This window comes from Prionailurus bengalensis, chromosome B4 (genome assembly GCF_016509475.1).
Source record: "Prionailurus bengalensis isolate Pbe53 chromosome B4, Fcat_Pben_1.1_paternal_pri, whole genome shotgun sequence".
Taxonomy (NCBI): Eukaryota; Metazoa; Chordata; class Mammalia; order Carnivora; family Felidae; genus Prionailurus; species Prionailurus bengalensis.
This window is the reverse complement of record NC_057358.1, coordinates 81,527,168-81,544,767: the sequence shown is the minus strand read 5'-3', so window position 1 is coordinate 81,544,767 and position 17,600 is coordinate 81,527,168. Positions and strand designations below refer to the sequence as shown.

The 17,600-nt window shown below is 35.1% G+C and overlaps 1 protein-coding gene and 1 pseudogene across 1 annotated transcript; both read right to left on the bottom strand.

Annotated features, from left to right (window-relative positions):
• Window positions 1-190: 190 nt before the first annotated feature.
• LOC122473082 (olfactory receptor 6C1-like) lies at window positions 191-1,763 on the bottom strand. Its single transcript, XM_043563190.1, has one exon. The coding sequence runs from the start codon at window positions 1,511-1,513 to the stop codon at window positions 575-577; it is 939 nt and encodes a 312-aa protein (XP_043419125.1). The 5' UTR covers window positions 1,514-1,763; the 3' UTR covers window positions 191-574.
• A 6,688-nt stretch (window positions 1,764-8,451) lies between these two features.
• LOC122473705 lies at window positions 8,452-10,308 on the bottom strand (annotated as a pseudogene).
• Between the last annotated feature and the right edge of the window lie 7,292 nt (window positions 10,309-17,600).

Here is a 17,600-nt window from a genome sequence, read left to right as displayed (position 1 = left end):
AGATGTATTTATATTGTTAAAGATCTACACTTCTTTTAGCCAATAGGTAAATTACATGCACATACTCCATTAAGTGAGCAGTATTTCTTGGTTTTTAAATGAAAGCATTCACATGTTCCATAAATCATATGGCAGTTGAATAATTTTTTCCCTAGAGAAATGGTAAGATGTTTAAGGAAAATTCTGTCAAATATCAATGAAATAATAAAATTGTGTTTTCTGTATAGAGTAAGTAAAATATCATAACAATATTTACACAGTGTCCCCTCCATTCCTGGTGATAATGGTTTTCCTAAACAAAACTTAAAGTACAACTTTATCTTACAAAACAATTATTGCTCGAGAAGTTGCAACTAACAAAGTGTTCAGAAAATGGAACCTTTAGAAAGACGTATGAAGTTTCTGCAATTGAATGGGAAATATATTATAGTGCTTGTAAGCTGTTAAAAACAGAGAACAAAAGTATAAGGATGACAGGAAGGCCATTGTGATTTGAAGAAGTTCTTTGAATTTCATGTTTGTATATTTTAAATTGCTGTGCAAGTGTGTGTCTAATTTATGACACCACAGCATTTCATTTGCTTGAGAAAAATACTATCTTCCTTGCCTTGTCCATGAAGGCTTGCCTGACTTGCTGATTCCTTAGGCTGTAAATAAAGGGGTTCAGCATGGGGGCCACTGAGGTGTTTAGCACAGCAACTGCCTTGCTCAGAGACACTGTGTCTTTTGCTGATGGATTAATGTACATGAAAATGCAGCTGCCATAGGAGATGGAGATGACAATCATATGGGATGAACATGTGGAAAAGGCCTTTTTCCTCTGACTAGCAGAAGGAATTCTTAAAATTGTTCTGATGATATATGTGTAAGACAGAAATATCAAGGCCAAAGTGAACATTAAAGTGAACACAGCGCAGGAAAACCCCAGCGCCTCTAAGAATTTTGTGTCTGAACAGGAAAGTTGCAGCAGGGGAAAATAATCACAGGTAAAATGGTCAATAACATTAGACCTACAGTAATTAAGGTTTAGGAGCAACATGAGTGCGGGGAATATGATTAAGAATGACGTTAGCCACGAAGAGAAGACAAGGAGTATGCAGACTCTGTGATTCATGATGGTCGTGTAATGCAGAGGTTTGCAGATGGCAATGTAACGGTCATAGGACATGGCGGCCAGAAGGTAAAATTCAGTGACTCCCAAGAGAATGTAAAAAAATAGCTGAGCAATGCAGTCATTAAAGGAAATGGTTTTATCTCCAGTCATCATGGTGCCTAGGAACTTGGGTATGCTGACAGTTGTGAATGAAACCTCTAATAAGGAGAAGTTTCTGAGGAAGAAATACATGGGGGTCTGGAGGTGGGAATCCAGCAGGGTAAGGGTGATAATGGTCAGGTTGCCAGTGATGCTGAGCATGTAGGTGATGAGCAGAGAGACAAAGATCACCACCTGAAGCTGTGGGTCATCTGACAATCCCAGGAGGATAAACTCTGTTATTTCTGTGTGGTTTCTCATTCCTCAGTTGCTTATTTATTGTTTTCTCCAAACCTCCAGAAGAAAGCCCAAGGAACAAACTCGAAGAGTGGTTAACAAAGGTCCAAGTGTGAAGCCAGAATTTTGCTTAAATAGTATGTCATTTCCTCTGCAGGGGAAATTTTAAGTGAATTGATAATAGCAATGACCTGTTAATTTCTTCTGTTTTATAGGAGAAAACTCTTGTTTAGGCAGGTTTGAAAACATTCAATATCACAAAACTTGAAGTGCTAGAGCACGGTTTTTTCCCAGGCTTTTCTGACTCCAAATATTACCTTTCAACTTTCAGAGACATGCCCATGACGTTTCTTTCCAGTGAGAACTACCTTTGTGCTTTTGTTCCAATTGTACACCAGTTTCTTTTTCTCTGTAACTTAAACCTTAATTACACTGAGAATCCTAAAAAATGGAAAGATACTGTATTTTTTTAATATAGAGTGTGTTTTGTCTTTCACCATTGATCAACTTTTGCTAACGCTCAGCTTTTACAATTCTTCCTAGTACCTCACAAAGTCAGATATATTACAGTCATCACTACCAGCAACCTTAGGTGTTAGAGTTACAGGCAAGAAAGAGGCAGAAAATAATTTAAGCTGGAAGAGCTTAGAACTGAGCTTGATCACATCTGAATCCCTGGCAATATTTTATAATTTTTCAGCCTATGTGTAATTATTATGACCCATGTTCCTATACAAATGATTTTTCCTTCTATTTAAAATATTGTTGTTGTTGAAGAATTTCCCTCAGTTAAAGAGTTACATAAGTGCTCTGCAAGAAGATGGGGTAAATAGTTTAATTTCTTTATTTGCATATGGTTTCAAAATAGTGAGTTTTAATTTCTTTTTTTAAAACAAAATTTAAATGATATTATCATAGTTATTTCCGTAAGGAAGAGTGACGATATCTAGGTTTGATTCCAACCCACTTATTAGGTATGAAGCCATGTGGTCTCTCTGTGTTACTTGTATAAATACAGTTTATTTCTCTGTATACAGGCCTATCTTACAAAGTCATCATGAGTATTAAATGAGTTAATATATATGAAGCGTTTAGAAACATGCTTAGTGTTTTTAAAAAGCCATAATAAGATTGCTCAGTGGAGAAAATGTTCTCTAACCCCTGAGCTGAAAACCTCTGGGATTTGATGGTGTCTTTTTTTAAAAGATTTACCTAAAATAAATAGTAATGAATAAATGAACACGGAGAGAATCACATAGGAACAATAACAACAACAAAAATGAGGTGGAATCACCTGGATGTATGGTACCTGTGAAAATCTTAGCTTTGTTTTTCCACTTTATGACCATGGTGACCTCTCGCCACCATGGTGTATCTGCTTCCTGCACTCCATCACACTCTCTGCCCTCCAACAATTCACTTCTCTCAATCAGCTAAGATACAATCACCACATGTAGAAATTTGCTGCACTTCAACACTGCTACCAATGGCTGCCAATGGCCGCTTAGTTTCTCTGCCCCTCCTTAGTAACAGTATTCTTTCTGAGAATGATTGTGAAACTTGCCTTAAATAAAATATGTATATGTAACTAGCCTTGTGGGTAGCAGATTTCAATGACACCTCAAATCACCTTCTTCCCAACTTCACAACACTAGGTTTAATACCCTTAGTACGAGTCTGTCCCCTAAGAATCTTAGACTTATTCTTCCCAGCCCACCAAACATCTGTGCTGACATCTCCTATGAACTCCTCACCACATTGTGCGTGTCTGAAAGTTAGGATGCAGTGTTGCCTTCAAAACCATGTAACACAATCTAATGTCCAGAAGAGTCCCAGTAGGCTTAAAATAAACACTTGTTTAATTCATTAATTAAGTGATGTTGAGTTTGTTGTTGAATCACACCAACAGGTGAGATTCTCCATTGTATGCCCAATTCCTACCTGCATTATGTAGGTTGTGTCTTTCTTTTACAAGGTGTAGTTGCCTACTTTATCTACTTTTCAGAGTGTATTTACCTACTGGACCTAAATTCCCTGTACTGAGTAAATTTATAACAAAGGACATGTAAAGGAGCCCAATATTTTTGGATATATAATTTTTAAAAACATCATAAAATATTATTTTAAAATTACTTTCTTTAAGGGCGCCTGGGTTGCTCTGTTGGTGGAGTGTCCAACTCTTGGTTTTGGCTCAGGTCATGAGATTATGGTTTGGGGTCAAGCCCCATGCTGCCAGCCCAGAGCCTGCTTGGGCTTGTCTCTCTCTTCCTCTCTCTGCCCCTCCTCAACTTACACTGTCACTGTCTCTCTCTCTCTCAAAATAAATAAATAATCTTTAAATACATAAAATTACTTTCATTAAACTTCTTTAACGTTCATTCTTTTATTCTTTTTCAACGTTTTTTTTTGTGTTTTTTTTTTTTTTTTTTTTTTTTGGGACAGAGAGAGACAGAACATGGATGGGGAAGGGGCAGAGAGAGAGGGAGACACAGAATCGGAAGCAGCCTCCAGGCTCTGAGCCATCAGCCCAGAGCCTGACGCGGGGCTCGAACTCAGGGACCGCGAGATCGTGACCTGGCTGAAGTCGGACGCTCAACCGACTGCGCCACCCAGGCGCCCCTAACGTTCATTCTTTTAATTAAGATCATTTCTGCTCAATAACATTACTTGTCTTTGATCAGGGTTTCCTTTTCATTGAAAGTGCTAGTTTTTCTTAACACCTGGAAGTCCCAAAAGGCATTCTTATCCAATAGAAAATATCATTCTGAAAATTGAAATTTCTGTACTATTTTACTGACATTGGAGATCCAGGAATAAAAATAGTGTATATTACTCTTCCATAGGTCATAATGTGTCAGTGCACTGTATTTTTACCACAATTTCAAGGTTTTTTTTTTTTTTTTTGCTTTTTCTTTTTTCCTCTTACATTCCTATCAATTTTAAAACATTTTTGAAAAATAATACCATGACAGACTTACACATTCTGGCTACTGATTAAACCCTTTGTAGGAATGCACAAAGAGCTGTGAAGGAAGGTATTAATAGATAAGGAAGACTTCATGTGAACATCTGAAAGTGAATACTGACAGGCCAATTTTGTAGGACTAGAGAACTCACTTGAACTGCAAAAGAGGGGCATTTGGGTGGCTCAGTCCGCTGATCGTCCCACTTTGGCTCAGATCATGATCTCACGTGGGTGGTTTTGAGCCCTGCTTTGGGCTCTATGCTGACAGTTTAGAGCCTGGAGCCTGCTTTGTATTCTGTGTCTCCTCTCTCTCTGCCCCTTCCCTGCTCGCACTCTGTCTGTCTCTCTCTCAAAAATAAACATAAAAACATTTTTTTAAAAAGAACTGTAAGAAGAGATGATCCACTATCACAGACTTGGGGGAGATATGCTATACTATTTATGTAAAGATGTTAATGAAAATTCAATGAATTGTATTCATTTACCAACATCAACTAAGCCTGATACATGTTATGCCTTCATTCATTCAGCAGCCTTTTGGGAGAAATAAACTTCAGTGTTTAACAAGGTGCATATGATTCCTCAAGCCTGAGGCCATCCCAAGGATGTATTCATGCAGTGGATAAAGGATATCTCTAAGCATTTAATTCCTCTTTATTGTTTCTGAAGGCAGATCCATATTTCCCCCTGGAAGAACACGGTTTAGGTTAACCTCTATATTATCTTCCACCTGTTTAGTCAAAATCAAGAATCCCTTCAAGGACCCCTGAGACTGGCTCTTTGACATATTCAAAATGAAAGTTAACAATAATACTTCATTTTTGTTGAATAAGATGGCCACAAAGTACCTTCAAGGTTTCATTCTGAAAGCACCCCTGCATAAGCCCTTTCAAAGTTGTTAACCACCAATTTAGTATTAACAATGACCTGTTAGTATTGTGACTAACTTGAATTTAAATAAATAAATTAAAAAAAAAAAGACAATGGGCCTTTAGATAAACTAGATACTGATGACTTCTTTGATGCCCAAGATGAGAAAGGGAATTTGTTTTAAAGGATACATTACAGACAAAAAGGATGTTTTTTTTTGAGAAACTAGGAGTCTTAGACTGATTCCATTTTATTTGTGGTGAATTTTGTTGTTGTTGTTGTTAATGTCTCAGTTGCCCTGGATGGACATATCCCTTAGTAATGCAATAACTTTGAGAATTTAATTGTTTCAACTTTTCTGTTTACTAAGTTAAACTTCGTTAGAGGTCATTAGCAAAACTTCACAAATCATAGCTTCCAAGCAATGTGCTTTATGATCAAATCACTCTTTTTTTTTCTTTTTTTTTACCTCATGAGTAAAGAGTTGTTCAGAGATTAGGCTCATACATTAGAGGAAAAGAAAATTGTTTAATTCAGTGTCATGGGTAACATCTAGTTCTGCTTCATAATTACTCTAAATTTACTTGCAATGTTCAGTCTTGGGCTTTGGGCCATGACACAGGTGTTCTCTAAGAACTTCTTTGGGACTGAATAAAGCAAAGTCTCCCGCAGAGAACCTAGTGAGCCACTGGAAGGATTGTACCTGTAGGAGTTGGTGGCAAATACCGGTTCCTAACCTCAAGCTTTCAGTTCTTTATTTAGACATCAATAAGCAAAGAAAAGAGGGAAAGTGCATAAACTGATGATTATGGTATCAAAACACTATTAATTGCTTATTCATGACACTCTAGGGTAAATTACTGTCACAGAGCGTATGTGGGCTCTGCAGTCAGAGAAACGTGAGTTAAAAATACGAATGGGCTGCTTAATGGATGTGTGAGTTTGGACTTTACTCAGTTTCTCTAAGCATCAGTTCTGTTTCTCATGGAGTTGAAATTTGAAGGGTGTTTTGGGAACTAACTGAAATAATATAAATGCAAGTGCTCTATAAACTATGTGGCACTTACTATGCTTTAAGAAGAGCTGGTGTATTTATTTTCTTTTAGTTGAAATTGATTTCCAAGTGTGGGAACATTCTTTTAGTTGAAATTGATTTCCAAGTGTGGGAATATCATACTATCTGTGATTGAGCAAAGCCATTATCGATTCCAATGAAATTCTAAGGACTTTTATATTCTATCTCATTTAGCCTTTATGACACATCTTTGGAACTTTTATCTTTATTTGCAAACGAAGCACCAGGGTCAGTGTGGTTTTGTACATGAGATATATTTATACAGCTGACAAGTGATAAATATAATCACAGATTCTCTAAAGTCTGTTCTCTTAAAGAAAGTATGATATAACTTGTATTCAATTAGAAACACAAGCACAGAGATGGTAATTTTCTGCTTTTTATTTAATAGAGAATGAATGAATTGATATAACAAAGCAAAATATACTAACATCTTTACATTTTAAAAAATATATCCAGTTACAAAATAAAACTCCAATATACCCTATTTGATCTAATTAAAAGTTGAACTGATAATTGATGAATCAATGATACGGTTTGGGAGACTTCCATTGCCTTCTATATGTCTGACTTACCTCTCATTTTCATACAGGCTCACTCACACGCAGAATGGCTGGATACAAAAAATACTAGCAATTGCTATTGTTGTAATCCAAGGAAACCAGTGTTCCTGGACATACGTCCTCTCCGTGAACCCCTTTGCTTTCTATGTTAATATTTTGGTCTTAAGTTTTCATTTTATCTAGAGGGAATATATTTCTTTGAATGAGAAAGGAATGCATGTATAAAAGGGGAAAAAAATCAGAAGATGTTTTAAAACCATCCACTATGGCTGCTACACAGATTCTGTATAATATGAACTACTTAGTGTTTTATATATTGTCTTCACTGCTGCCTCAAGGGGGATAATTCAGTGAATCCAAATTGCCAGAACAGAACTATACACAAAACACTAAGGAATATAAAACATAATACACATTAGTATTAAAATTAGAAAAGGAAGCTGTGGGACTGTGTCTGATGAGACAGGAAAAAAAAAAAAAAAAAAAGCAAGCAAACAACCACACTAAAGGGAAAGTTCATGTCCCCTGACAGTATTTTTCAGAGATTAACAACCTAGCTCATAACACATAGCTGTACTGAATGCGTCTCTAACCTGTGCCATCTTTAAAAAACTGATAATCTACTACCTAGTACTAAGTCTTTTCTTTACTCCATATTTTAATCTGCATTTCAATAACTTAATCTGCCTTTCAGTAAGAATTTTTGGTATTATAATATGGCTAATACTTTATAATTTTTTTCCTTCTCCCTCTGTTTCTCACCAGTAATGGCAGTTGAAGAGTTTCTGGTTTTGAACGATTACAGTTCCAATTTATGTGCCAAGTATAATCTTAGGAATTACTACTTTCCTACTAGACTATAATAATATAATTATGCCCAAGTAGTATAATGTGAGTGTAAAACACCAATAAAATTGTGCATGTCCTAGGTAAAAGCTATAGATATTTGCAAGTTCCCACAGATTCTTAAATGTGTGTGAAATAAACACAAGTTTTTGCCTTTGTTTTGTTTTTCAAGTCAGGTTATCACACGGGCTGTTAGGCCTCAAGACCTAAGGCAAATTACTCAGCCCTTCTGAACATCAGTTTGCCCACTTGTAGGAAAGATATAATTAGTCTATGATGCCATATAGCTGTGCAGATTAAATACCTAGGACATACCTAGTTGAGCATATGGCACAGAATAACTGCTCTCTAAAGAAGAGATAGTATTATTAATGAAATTCCTATCAAACTTTCATGTGGCATAAATATAATAGTGACTGCCTAAATATTTGTCTTTACATATTATAAAATATAATATAAATAAACAAGGGGGAGTATATAAAAAAATAACACATGCCCTGAGCATAACTAGAAAGCAAAAGATATATGACTTTTAAATAATTTATAAGCAGTAAAATAGACATTCAACTCTATTAGCTGAGTGAGAAGAACTAGACAGATACTATAGATATTGTGCAAAAAATATAATTGTTAGAGAATTTGTTTCATATTATTTATAGCTTTAAAAAGGAAATGTAAAAAAAAATAAGGAAAATGTGATATTAGTAACAGAAGATAAAATTTAAGGATAAATCAATTAAAAGAGTGTTTCCTCAAGTCTTTTTAAAACCTTTTTATTATTTGGAACAATCAGGAAAATGATTTATACTTTATAGCTACTGGCTATATTCAGAATTGTAAATCAGTGAGGAAATTGAACCTACAGACAGTTTGAAAGATAGACACAACATAGTTACTTTCAGTGTACAAGAAAGCTTAAGCAAATGAGCACAGTCTTGCTGCCAGAAGCTGAGTTATCCAACCAGCCTGATGGCAGGGCCCAGGCGGTAGACGGATCAGGACTGCAGGGCTGCCCATCAACAGTGAAACTTCTTGTACTCCCACTTTTATGTAATTTGGCCTTAATAAAAGTACCTGGGGAATTGTCTGTTGGGGAATTGCCCTCGACAGGCCCCCTGGGAAAAGAACCATTGGGGAAAGAAAATAAGGTTCCTTAAGCTGGGGTTGGACTCTGGCACCTTGCAGATATCTGTGAGCTGGATATGGGAGCATATTGTAGAAGTCAAAATTTTGTTTTTCCTTTAGTGGATCTTCCCAATAACATCCTTTCTTGTTAATACATACTTTCATTTGTTTCTAGAAAACACTACTTTATGAAGTAAAGTTTTGAAAGCTTGTTTTACTTGCTGGTTCCTCAGGGTATAAATAAAAGGGTTCAACATAGGGCAATTGAGATGTTGAGAATAGCTACCCCTTTGGTCAGTGATGCTCTTTCTTTTGCTGAAGGCTTGACATACATGAATATACAGCTCCCATAAGAGATGGAAATGACAATCAAGTGAGAGGAACATGTGGAGAAAGCCTTTTTCCTCTGAGTAGCAGATGGGATTCTCAGAATGGTGCTAAGAATGCACATGTAGGAAAGAATCACGAATGCCAATGTGAAGAGCAGAGTAACAAAAGCAAAGTAAAAGCCAATCATCTCTAAAAGCCACGTATCTGAGCACGAGAGTTGTAAAATGGGGAGATAGTCACAGGAGAAATGATCGATTACATTGGCAGCACAGAAATCTAGCTGGAGGATGAGCATGAGTGGTGGGAAAATGGTAAGGAATCCCCCCAGCCATGACCCAAAGACCAGCAGGGTGCAGATTTTCTTGTTCATGATGGTGGTGTAGCGAAGAGGCCTGCAGATGGCAACGTAGCGATCAAAAGACATGGCAGTGAGAAGAAAAAACTCAGACACACCCATGAAGATGAAGAAAAATAGCTGAGCTAAACAATCGTTATAGGAAATGGTCTTGACTTTAGTAATGATTGTCCCCCAAAATCTGGGGATAGACACACTGGTGAATGTAATTTCTAAGGAGAAATTCCACAGGAAGAAAATACATAGGACAGTCTGTCAAGGTGAGGATGATGATGGTTGGGTTTCCAGTGACACTTAATATATAAACCTTAAGCAGAATGATAAAGATTATAGCCTAAAGCTTTGGGTCATCTGAGATGCCCAAGAGAACAAATTCTAATCATTGTATGGTTTCGCATACTGATTTTTATCATCTTTAAGCAAAATCTGTGAAAAACAAAACAGAGTTTGTGAATGGTAAAGGAATTGAAGATCAAATGTTTGCACTATTAGTTCCAATGAAATGAAGCCAATGGAACTTTTTTCCTGTTTGCCTTTTTGCAATATCCACTCAATCCCATTAAGGAGAAATATTTTGCACATCCTCTGTTGAAAAGGAAAAATGTATTCTTAGGTCTATATTAAAAGTCCACTCACGAGTGACTTTATATAGCATCTGTACTTGTAACCAAATTTTCTATACGTGCAATACATCTCTTATTTATATATTTCTACAACAATATTTAGTAATTATATCTGTAATTTAGATATTGAGATATTGTTTTCAGGTTTCCAGGATTGCATGCTTTTAGGACTGAAATATCTCATTTTGAGTTTTAATTTTTATGCCATGTATAAACTTTAGTTTGTTGTAAAGCTTTGTTGGAAACTGATGACTCAAACACAATTCCTGAGCTTAATTAATAATAACTGTCATTATTTTTATTCTTAATATACATTCTTTTTAATATGCTCATTAGATAAATGTATTTCTAATCATAAAAATATAGGACTAGAATTGTCTTAGCTGTAATAAGAGTAAAGTTCTTAATTTATGGGAAAAAAAACCTTGAAGCCAGTGATATCCATACTTACATAGATAGAGCTATATCAGTAATATAGTCCCTTTATATCATTTTTATGTTCCTCATTTAAATTAACAATTAACTTTGTTTTGTAACTATATTCACTTTGTCTTTTCACCCTTAAACTTGTTTGAGTACAAGAAGGGACTCATAAAGGAGTTTTTTTTTTAATCACAAAATATCTCATTGCCTTCTTTCTAGAAGACTAAGTAAAAAATTCTCTATAAGATTTACTTTATAGAAACCACAAATTGCTAAAATGTAGTCTATATAACTTCTATGTTGTTCTCTCTTTATCTTAGCAACCAGCTTTTATTTGTGCTATTTATTGTACTTTTTTAAAAAATGAAAATCACTGGCAATGTAATGTGAATCAAGTTAGTATCAGTAATTAATTCTCCCATGTCACATTTTATACACTAGAATGAAATTCACTTATTATGCATTGTCACATTTCAAAGAGCTCCTTTTTATGTCTGTACTTCTTTTTACAGCATTAATTGGAGAAGTCAGTAGGTGGTAAGTGTCAAAGATTGTATTGTGCCTTATTTTCCTTCTTTTATGTTATTTCCTTGACAATCAGCATTGTCTTCCTTTAGAAAAAGACACATTTTTGGGGCACCTGGGTGGCTCAGGTTGAGCTTCCAACTTCAGCTCAGGTCATGATCTCATAGTTCATGGGTTCGAGCCCTACATCGGGCCCTGTGCTGACAGCTCAGAGCCTGGAACCTGCTTCGGATTCTGTGTCTCCCTCTCTCTGTCTGCCCTTCCCCATTCACACTGTCTCTCTGTTTCTCAAAAATAAATAAACATTAACAATATTTTTAAAAAGACACATTTTTGACACATTTCAGCAAAATTGGCATATCAAAAGACAGAGACTGTTAATAGTTTTTGAACAAACTGAAATATTAAAATATAAAATTAAAAATAGTAAATATGTTAAAGTAGTAATTTGGAGATCCCTGCAATGTATTCCAAAAAATAACCTTATTAATGGGAGAAAGATAAAAATACATGTATTCACAAATACAAAACATACTTTATTTCTGATATGTCTAATGATCCCAGACAAAAATATAATCCCAGATTTTCTTAATTTGCTTAAAATATGGGAGGCAATGCATTCATAATCTACTTCAGGAGACTTTTTGTCCTTCATTTACCCTTGCTCTGTCTATTGCATTTTCACACAGAGAAAATGCAGGCTTGATTGCTATATAGCCTCTGCTAAAAGGAAAGGAATTTTTCTTTATCTCTTTTATCTTTCCATATAAGCATAAACATTGTTGTGACCTAAATTTCAAGAAATTACTATTGTAACCCTGAGAGTGCTTTAAGTAAATTTCCAGGGAATACTGCTTCCTGACTGTAAGGTAAAACATTTCAAAGCTCACTGGATATGATAAAGATTAATACTATCTGAAGATAAAACAAATTTACCTTCTCTAGTCACTCTTATAAATGTATGAGAGACCAGAATAAAGAAAATCAGAATGCAGGCAAGATGGTCTTACGCGGTATAGTGATGTCATAACATCCATCTTTCCAGAAAGCTAAGCAACACAGTGAGACTAAAAGCAAAAATGTACCTACCAGTGTGTACAATCAACCTGGTTTCCCCTTGGCTGTATTTAATTTTTCTAGTATGCACATGGCATTCAATCTATACTCAGGAGATAATTTATTCTCAGTTGCTTCGTGGTTCATTAAATATAGAGCTGAACTCCACCACAGTAAACCCTTCATTGAGGGTGGCACTCAGGTTTTATTCATTTATACATCTCTACCAGAACAAAGAAGAATGAATTAGTCAAGAAAGAATTGTAATATTAAAAATTTTTTTAATGTTTCTTTATTTTTGAGAGAGAGAGAGAGAGAGAGAGAGACAGAGTGTGAGTGGGAGAGGGTCAGAGAGAGAGTGAGACACAGAATCCGAATCAGGCTTCAGGTTCTGAACTGTCAGCGCAGTGCCTGATGTGGAGCTCAAACTCATGAAGGATGAGATCTGAAGATCTCATCTGATCTGAGCCGAAGTCAGATGCTTAACCGACTGAGCCGCCTCGGCGCCCCCGTAATATTTTTAAAAATCAGAAAGGTATTTTAAACTCATTTTTAAATTTTAAGAGTTATATAGACTTAATGCCTTGAGAAATAATGTCAGAGAATCAATTATCAAATCAATGGTATATGATGTCAGATGGCATGGCCCTTATGTTTTCTAACTCATCCTCCATTTGCCCTCACAGCTTCAAATCAACCAGTATTAAATATTTATAGTATATCCTTTCAGAGATTTTTTCTGTATATTCACTCACAAACACAGTCATATTCACACACCCAGAGGCAATTTTTAAAATATAGTAATGCAGTTTTACTACAGAAAATATTTTTGCAATTTTTCTTTTTTTCTTTTTCAGTTAACAATATACAATGGGTATCATTCCTTATAAATTTTCTACATGGGACTCATCCTTTTATAACGAGTTCATGGAACACCAAAGGAGACTTCTAATAATTTAATAATTACATTGTTTGTTAAGATTCAGGGGATTAACTTGCCATCGATTTTCCATCATTTGCTACAATGCTAAGTCCATTTTTATGCTCATTTGCATATATACAAGTGCTACCTGAAAATATATATGAGTACCAAATCTTGATAGATACTTCAAAATTTCACTCCTACAGACAAGAATGTGTCCTTTTCATTGCATCCTAACCATCACAGGTATTAAAAATCATTTATACATTTTATAAAAGAGAGATAAAAATGGAGCCATAATTCACATAATGATATAGTATCATATAGATCAGATCACAGTTCCTAGATTTTGAGGTTAAAGTGACCCAATATCTTAGTAAAATTGCAAAATTTATTTAATTTACAAAATGTATTAATCCTTTATATCAATTTCTTTATTCATAAAATGGGAGGACTAGTAGTCTTAACTCCTAGGATATTGTAAAAATTAAGTGAAATAATGAATGGAAGTCATTCACCCTCACATATGTTATTTTCCCTACTGGAACTGGTTTCTTTGGCATCTAAATTCACTTCTAATCATTCATAAATGTTAATTTATCTGTTTATTTGCTTATATTTGAGTATAGTTGACACAAAACTATTAGTTATATTGGTACATTAGTTACATTATTACATTAGCTTCAGGTGGAAAAGTAGTGATTCTACAGGTTTATACATTATGCTACTTTTACCACAAGTGTAGCTATACAATGCTGTTACCATACAATGCTATTACAATAACATTGGCTGTATTCCTCATGCAGCATGTTTTATTCCTATGACTCATTCATTCCATAATGGAAGCCTGTACCTCTCACTCCTATTTAGCCATTTTGTACCCCTGCTCCCCTCTGGCAACCTTCATTTTGTTCTATTTATGGTCTTTTTGTCTGTTTTTTGTGTTTGTTTATTCCTTTGTTTTGTTAATGCTAGTTTAATTTTACCCTTTATAGTAGTCTTCTTGATTCTTTGATTTTCTCAAACTTTGGTAATTCCCTGTGCTACCTCTTTGTAGTAGTAATTATATTTTGATTGTTAACAAGGTGTCATCCTTCCTAGAGTAAGTTTCACAGTGTGCTACACATGTGGTTATTTAAAGTATGAATCCAACAAAGTAGGTTTAGAGGGAACATACCTCAGCATAATAAAACCCATATATGAAAAACCCACAGCTAATATCATCCTCAATGGAGAAAAATGGAGAGCTTTTCCTCTATAGTCAGGAACAAGACCGGGATGTCCATTTTCACCACTGGTATTTAACATAGTACTGGAAGTCCTCGAAATCTGCAAGGAGGAAGTAAAACTTTCACTATTTGGAGGTGACATGATAATATATATATAGGAAACCCAGAGTCACCTGTGTGGCTCTCAGTTGGTTAAACATCTGACTCTTGATTTTGGCTCAGGTCATGCATCATCTCATGGTTTGTGAGATCCAGCCCGACATTGGGATCTGTGCAGACAGCGCCCAGCCTGCTTAGGATTCCTTCTCTCCCTTTCTGCTCCTCCCCAGCTTGTTCTCTCCCCCCCCCACTTCTCTCTCTCAAAATGAAAAAATAAATGTAAAAAACAAAACCAGAAAAATGAATTCAGTAAACTCACAAGATACAAAATCAATCTACAGAAATCTGTTGCATTTCTATACACCAATGATGAAGCAGCAGAAAGAAAAATTAAAACAACAATCCTATTTACAATTATACCAAAAACAATAAGATACATAGGAATAACCTAACCAAAATGGTGAAAGAACTATACTGAAAAGTATAAAACTATAAAACTATACTGATGAAAGAAATCGAAGATGACACAAGCAAATGGAAAAACATTCCATGTTCCTGGATTGTAAGAACAAATATTGTTAAAATGTCTATACCACACAAATGCAATCCCTATCAAAATACCAACAGCAATTTTCACAGAGTTAGAACAATCATAAAAATTTGTATGGAAACAAAAAAGACCCCAAATAGACACAGCAACCTTGAAAAAGTAAAGCAAAGCAGGAGGCATCACAATTCCAGACTTCAAGTTACATTACAAAGCTGTAGTGATCAAAACAGTATGGTATTAGCACAAAAGAGACATATAGATCCATAGAACAGAATGGAAAACCTAGAAATGAACCCACAACTATATGGTCAATTAACCTACAACAAAACAGGAAATAATATCCAATGGGAAAAAGACAGTCTCTTTAAAAAATGGTGTTGCACAGCAACATGCAAAAGAATGAAACTGGACTAGTTTCTTACACCATACTTTCTTACTTTCTTACACCAAAATAAATTCAAAATTGATTAAATGTGAGAGCTGAAACCATAAAAATCCTAGAAGAGAGTCCAGGTAGTAACCTTTCACATCAGCTGTAGCAATTATTTTCTAGATATGTCTCCTGAGGCAAGAGAAACAAAAGCAAAAATAAACTATTGAGACTACACCAAAATAAAAAGTTTCTACACAGCAAAGGAAGCAGTCAACAAAACTAAAAGGCGACCTATGGAATGGGAGAAGATATTTGCAAATGATACATCTGCTAAAGGGTTAGTATCCAAAAATTTTAAAGAAATTATAAAACTCAACACTCCAAAAACAATCCAGTTAAAAAATGGGCAGAAGACATGAATACACATTTTTTTTACAAAGAAGACATCCAGATATGAAATAGACACATGAAAAGATGCTTAGCATCACTGATCCTCAAGAAAATACAAATCAAAACTACAATAAGGTATCACCTCACACCTGTCAGAATGGTTAAAATCGACAATATAAGAAATAACAAGTTTCATAAGGATGTGGAGAAAGGGGATCCCTTTTGCACTGTTGGTGGCAATGCGAAATGGTACAGCCACTGTGGAAAACAATATGGAGTTTCCTCAAAAAGTTAAAAATAGAACTACCCTATGATCCTGCAATTGCATTACTAGATATTTACCTGAAAGATACAAAAATTCAAAGGGATACATGCACCCCAATATATGTATACATATATATGCATATATAATGGAATATTACTTAGCCATATATGATGGAATATTACTTAGCCATGAAAAATAATGAAATCTTGCTATTTGCAATGATGTGGATGGAGGTAAGAAATATTAAGGTAAGCAAAATAAGTCAATCAGAGAAAGACAAATACTGTATGATTTCACTCATATGTGGAATTTCAGAAACAAAACAAATGAGTAAAGGGGAAAAAAAGAAAGAGGGAGGCAAACTAAGAAATAGACTCTTAACTATAGAGAACAAACTGTTACCAGATGGGAGGTGGTGGAGGATGGGTGAAATAGTTAATGGGGATTAAGGAGGGCATTTGTGATAGCACTGGGTGTTGTATGGAAGTGTTGGGTCACTGAGTTGTATACCTGAAACTAATATTACACTATATGTTAACTAACTAGAATTTAAATAAAGATTTAAAAATAAACAATCAAAATAGTTAATTGATTTATTAAGGAATAAATGAACAAACACTTCTCCTTTCAAGATCTGGTATTTACTGAGTAAAAAGAATTTATTTTAGAATACCTTGTTGCAGAGGTCTTACTCTCCCTGGGATATTCTAGAGCTTAATATTTAGACTTGTGCTACCCTCATGGGAAATTAATCTACTTTAGTGGTGACATAATTCATTACCCTGCTTTTATCACTCTTTTTTTTCTCATTTTTTCCTCCATTACATTAGAAATATAATTTTCAACCAGGCTGCAAAAGATATTGGAATTTATATGAGTGGGTTACATGGATTAAATATTCATAGTGTCAGGATCTTGAAATAATGTCCTATAAATTGAACAAAAAGATGCAGAATGAGTCTCATCTCTTCTTCTTTTAATATATGAAATTTATTGTCAAATTAGTTTCCACACAACACCCAGTGCTCATCCCAAAAGATGCCCTCCTCAATACCCATCACCCACCCTCCCCACCCCCCCATCAACCCTCAGTTTGTTCTCAGTTTTTAAGAGTCTCTTATGCTTTGGCTCTCTCCCACTCTAACCTCTTTTTTTTTTTCTTCCCCTCCCCCATGGGTTTCTGTTAAGTTTCTCAGAATCCACATAAGAGTGAAAACATATGGTATCTGTCTTTCTCTGTATGACTTATTTCACTTAGCATAACACTCTCCAGTTCCATCCACATTGCTACAAAGGGCCATATTTCATTCTTTCTCATTGCCACGTAGTACTCCATTGTGTATAAAATGGATCCAAAATGGATGAAGGACCTGAATGTGAGACAGGAAACCATCAAAACCCTAGAAGAGAAAGCAGGAAAAAACCTCTCTGACCTCAGCCGCAGCAGTTTCTTACTTGACACATCCCCAAAGGCAAGGGAATTAAAAGCAAAAATGAACTACTGGGACCTTATGAAGATAAAAAGCT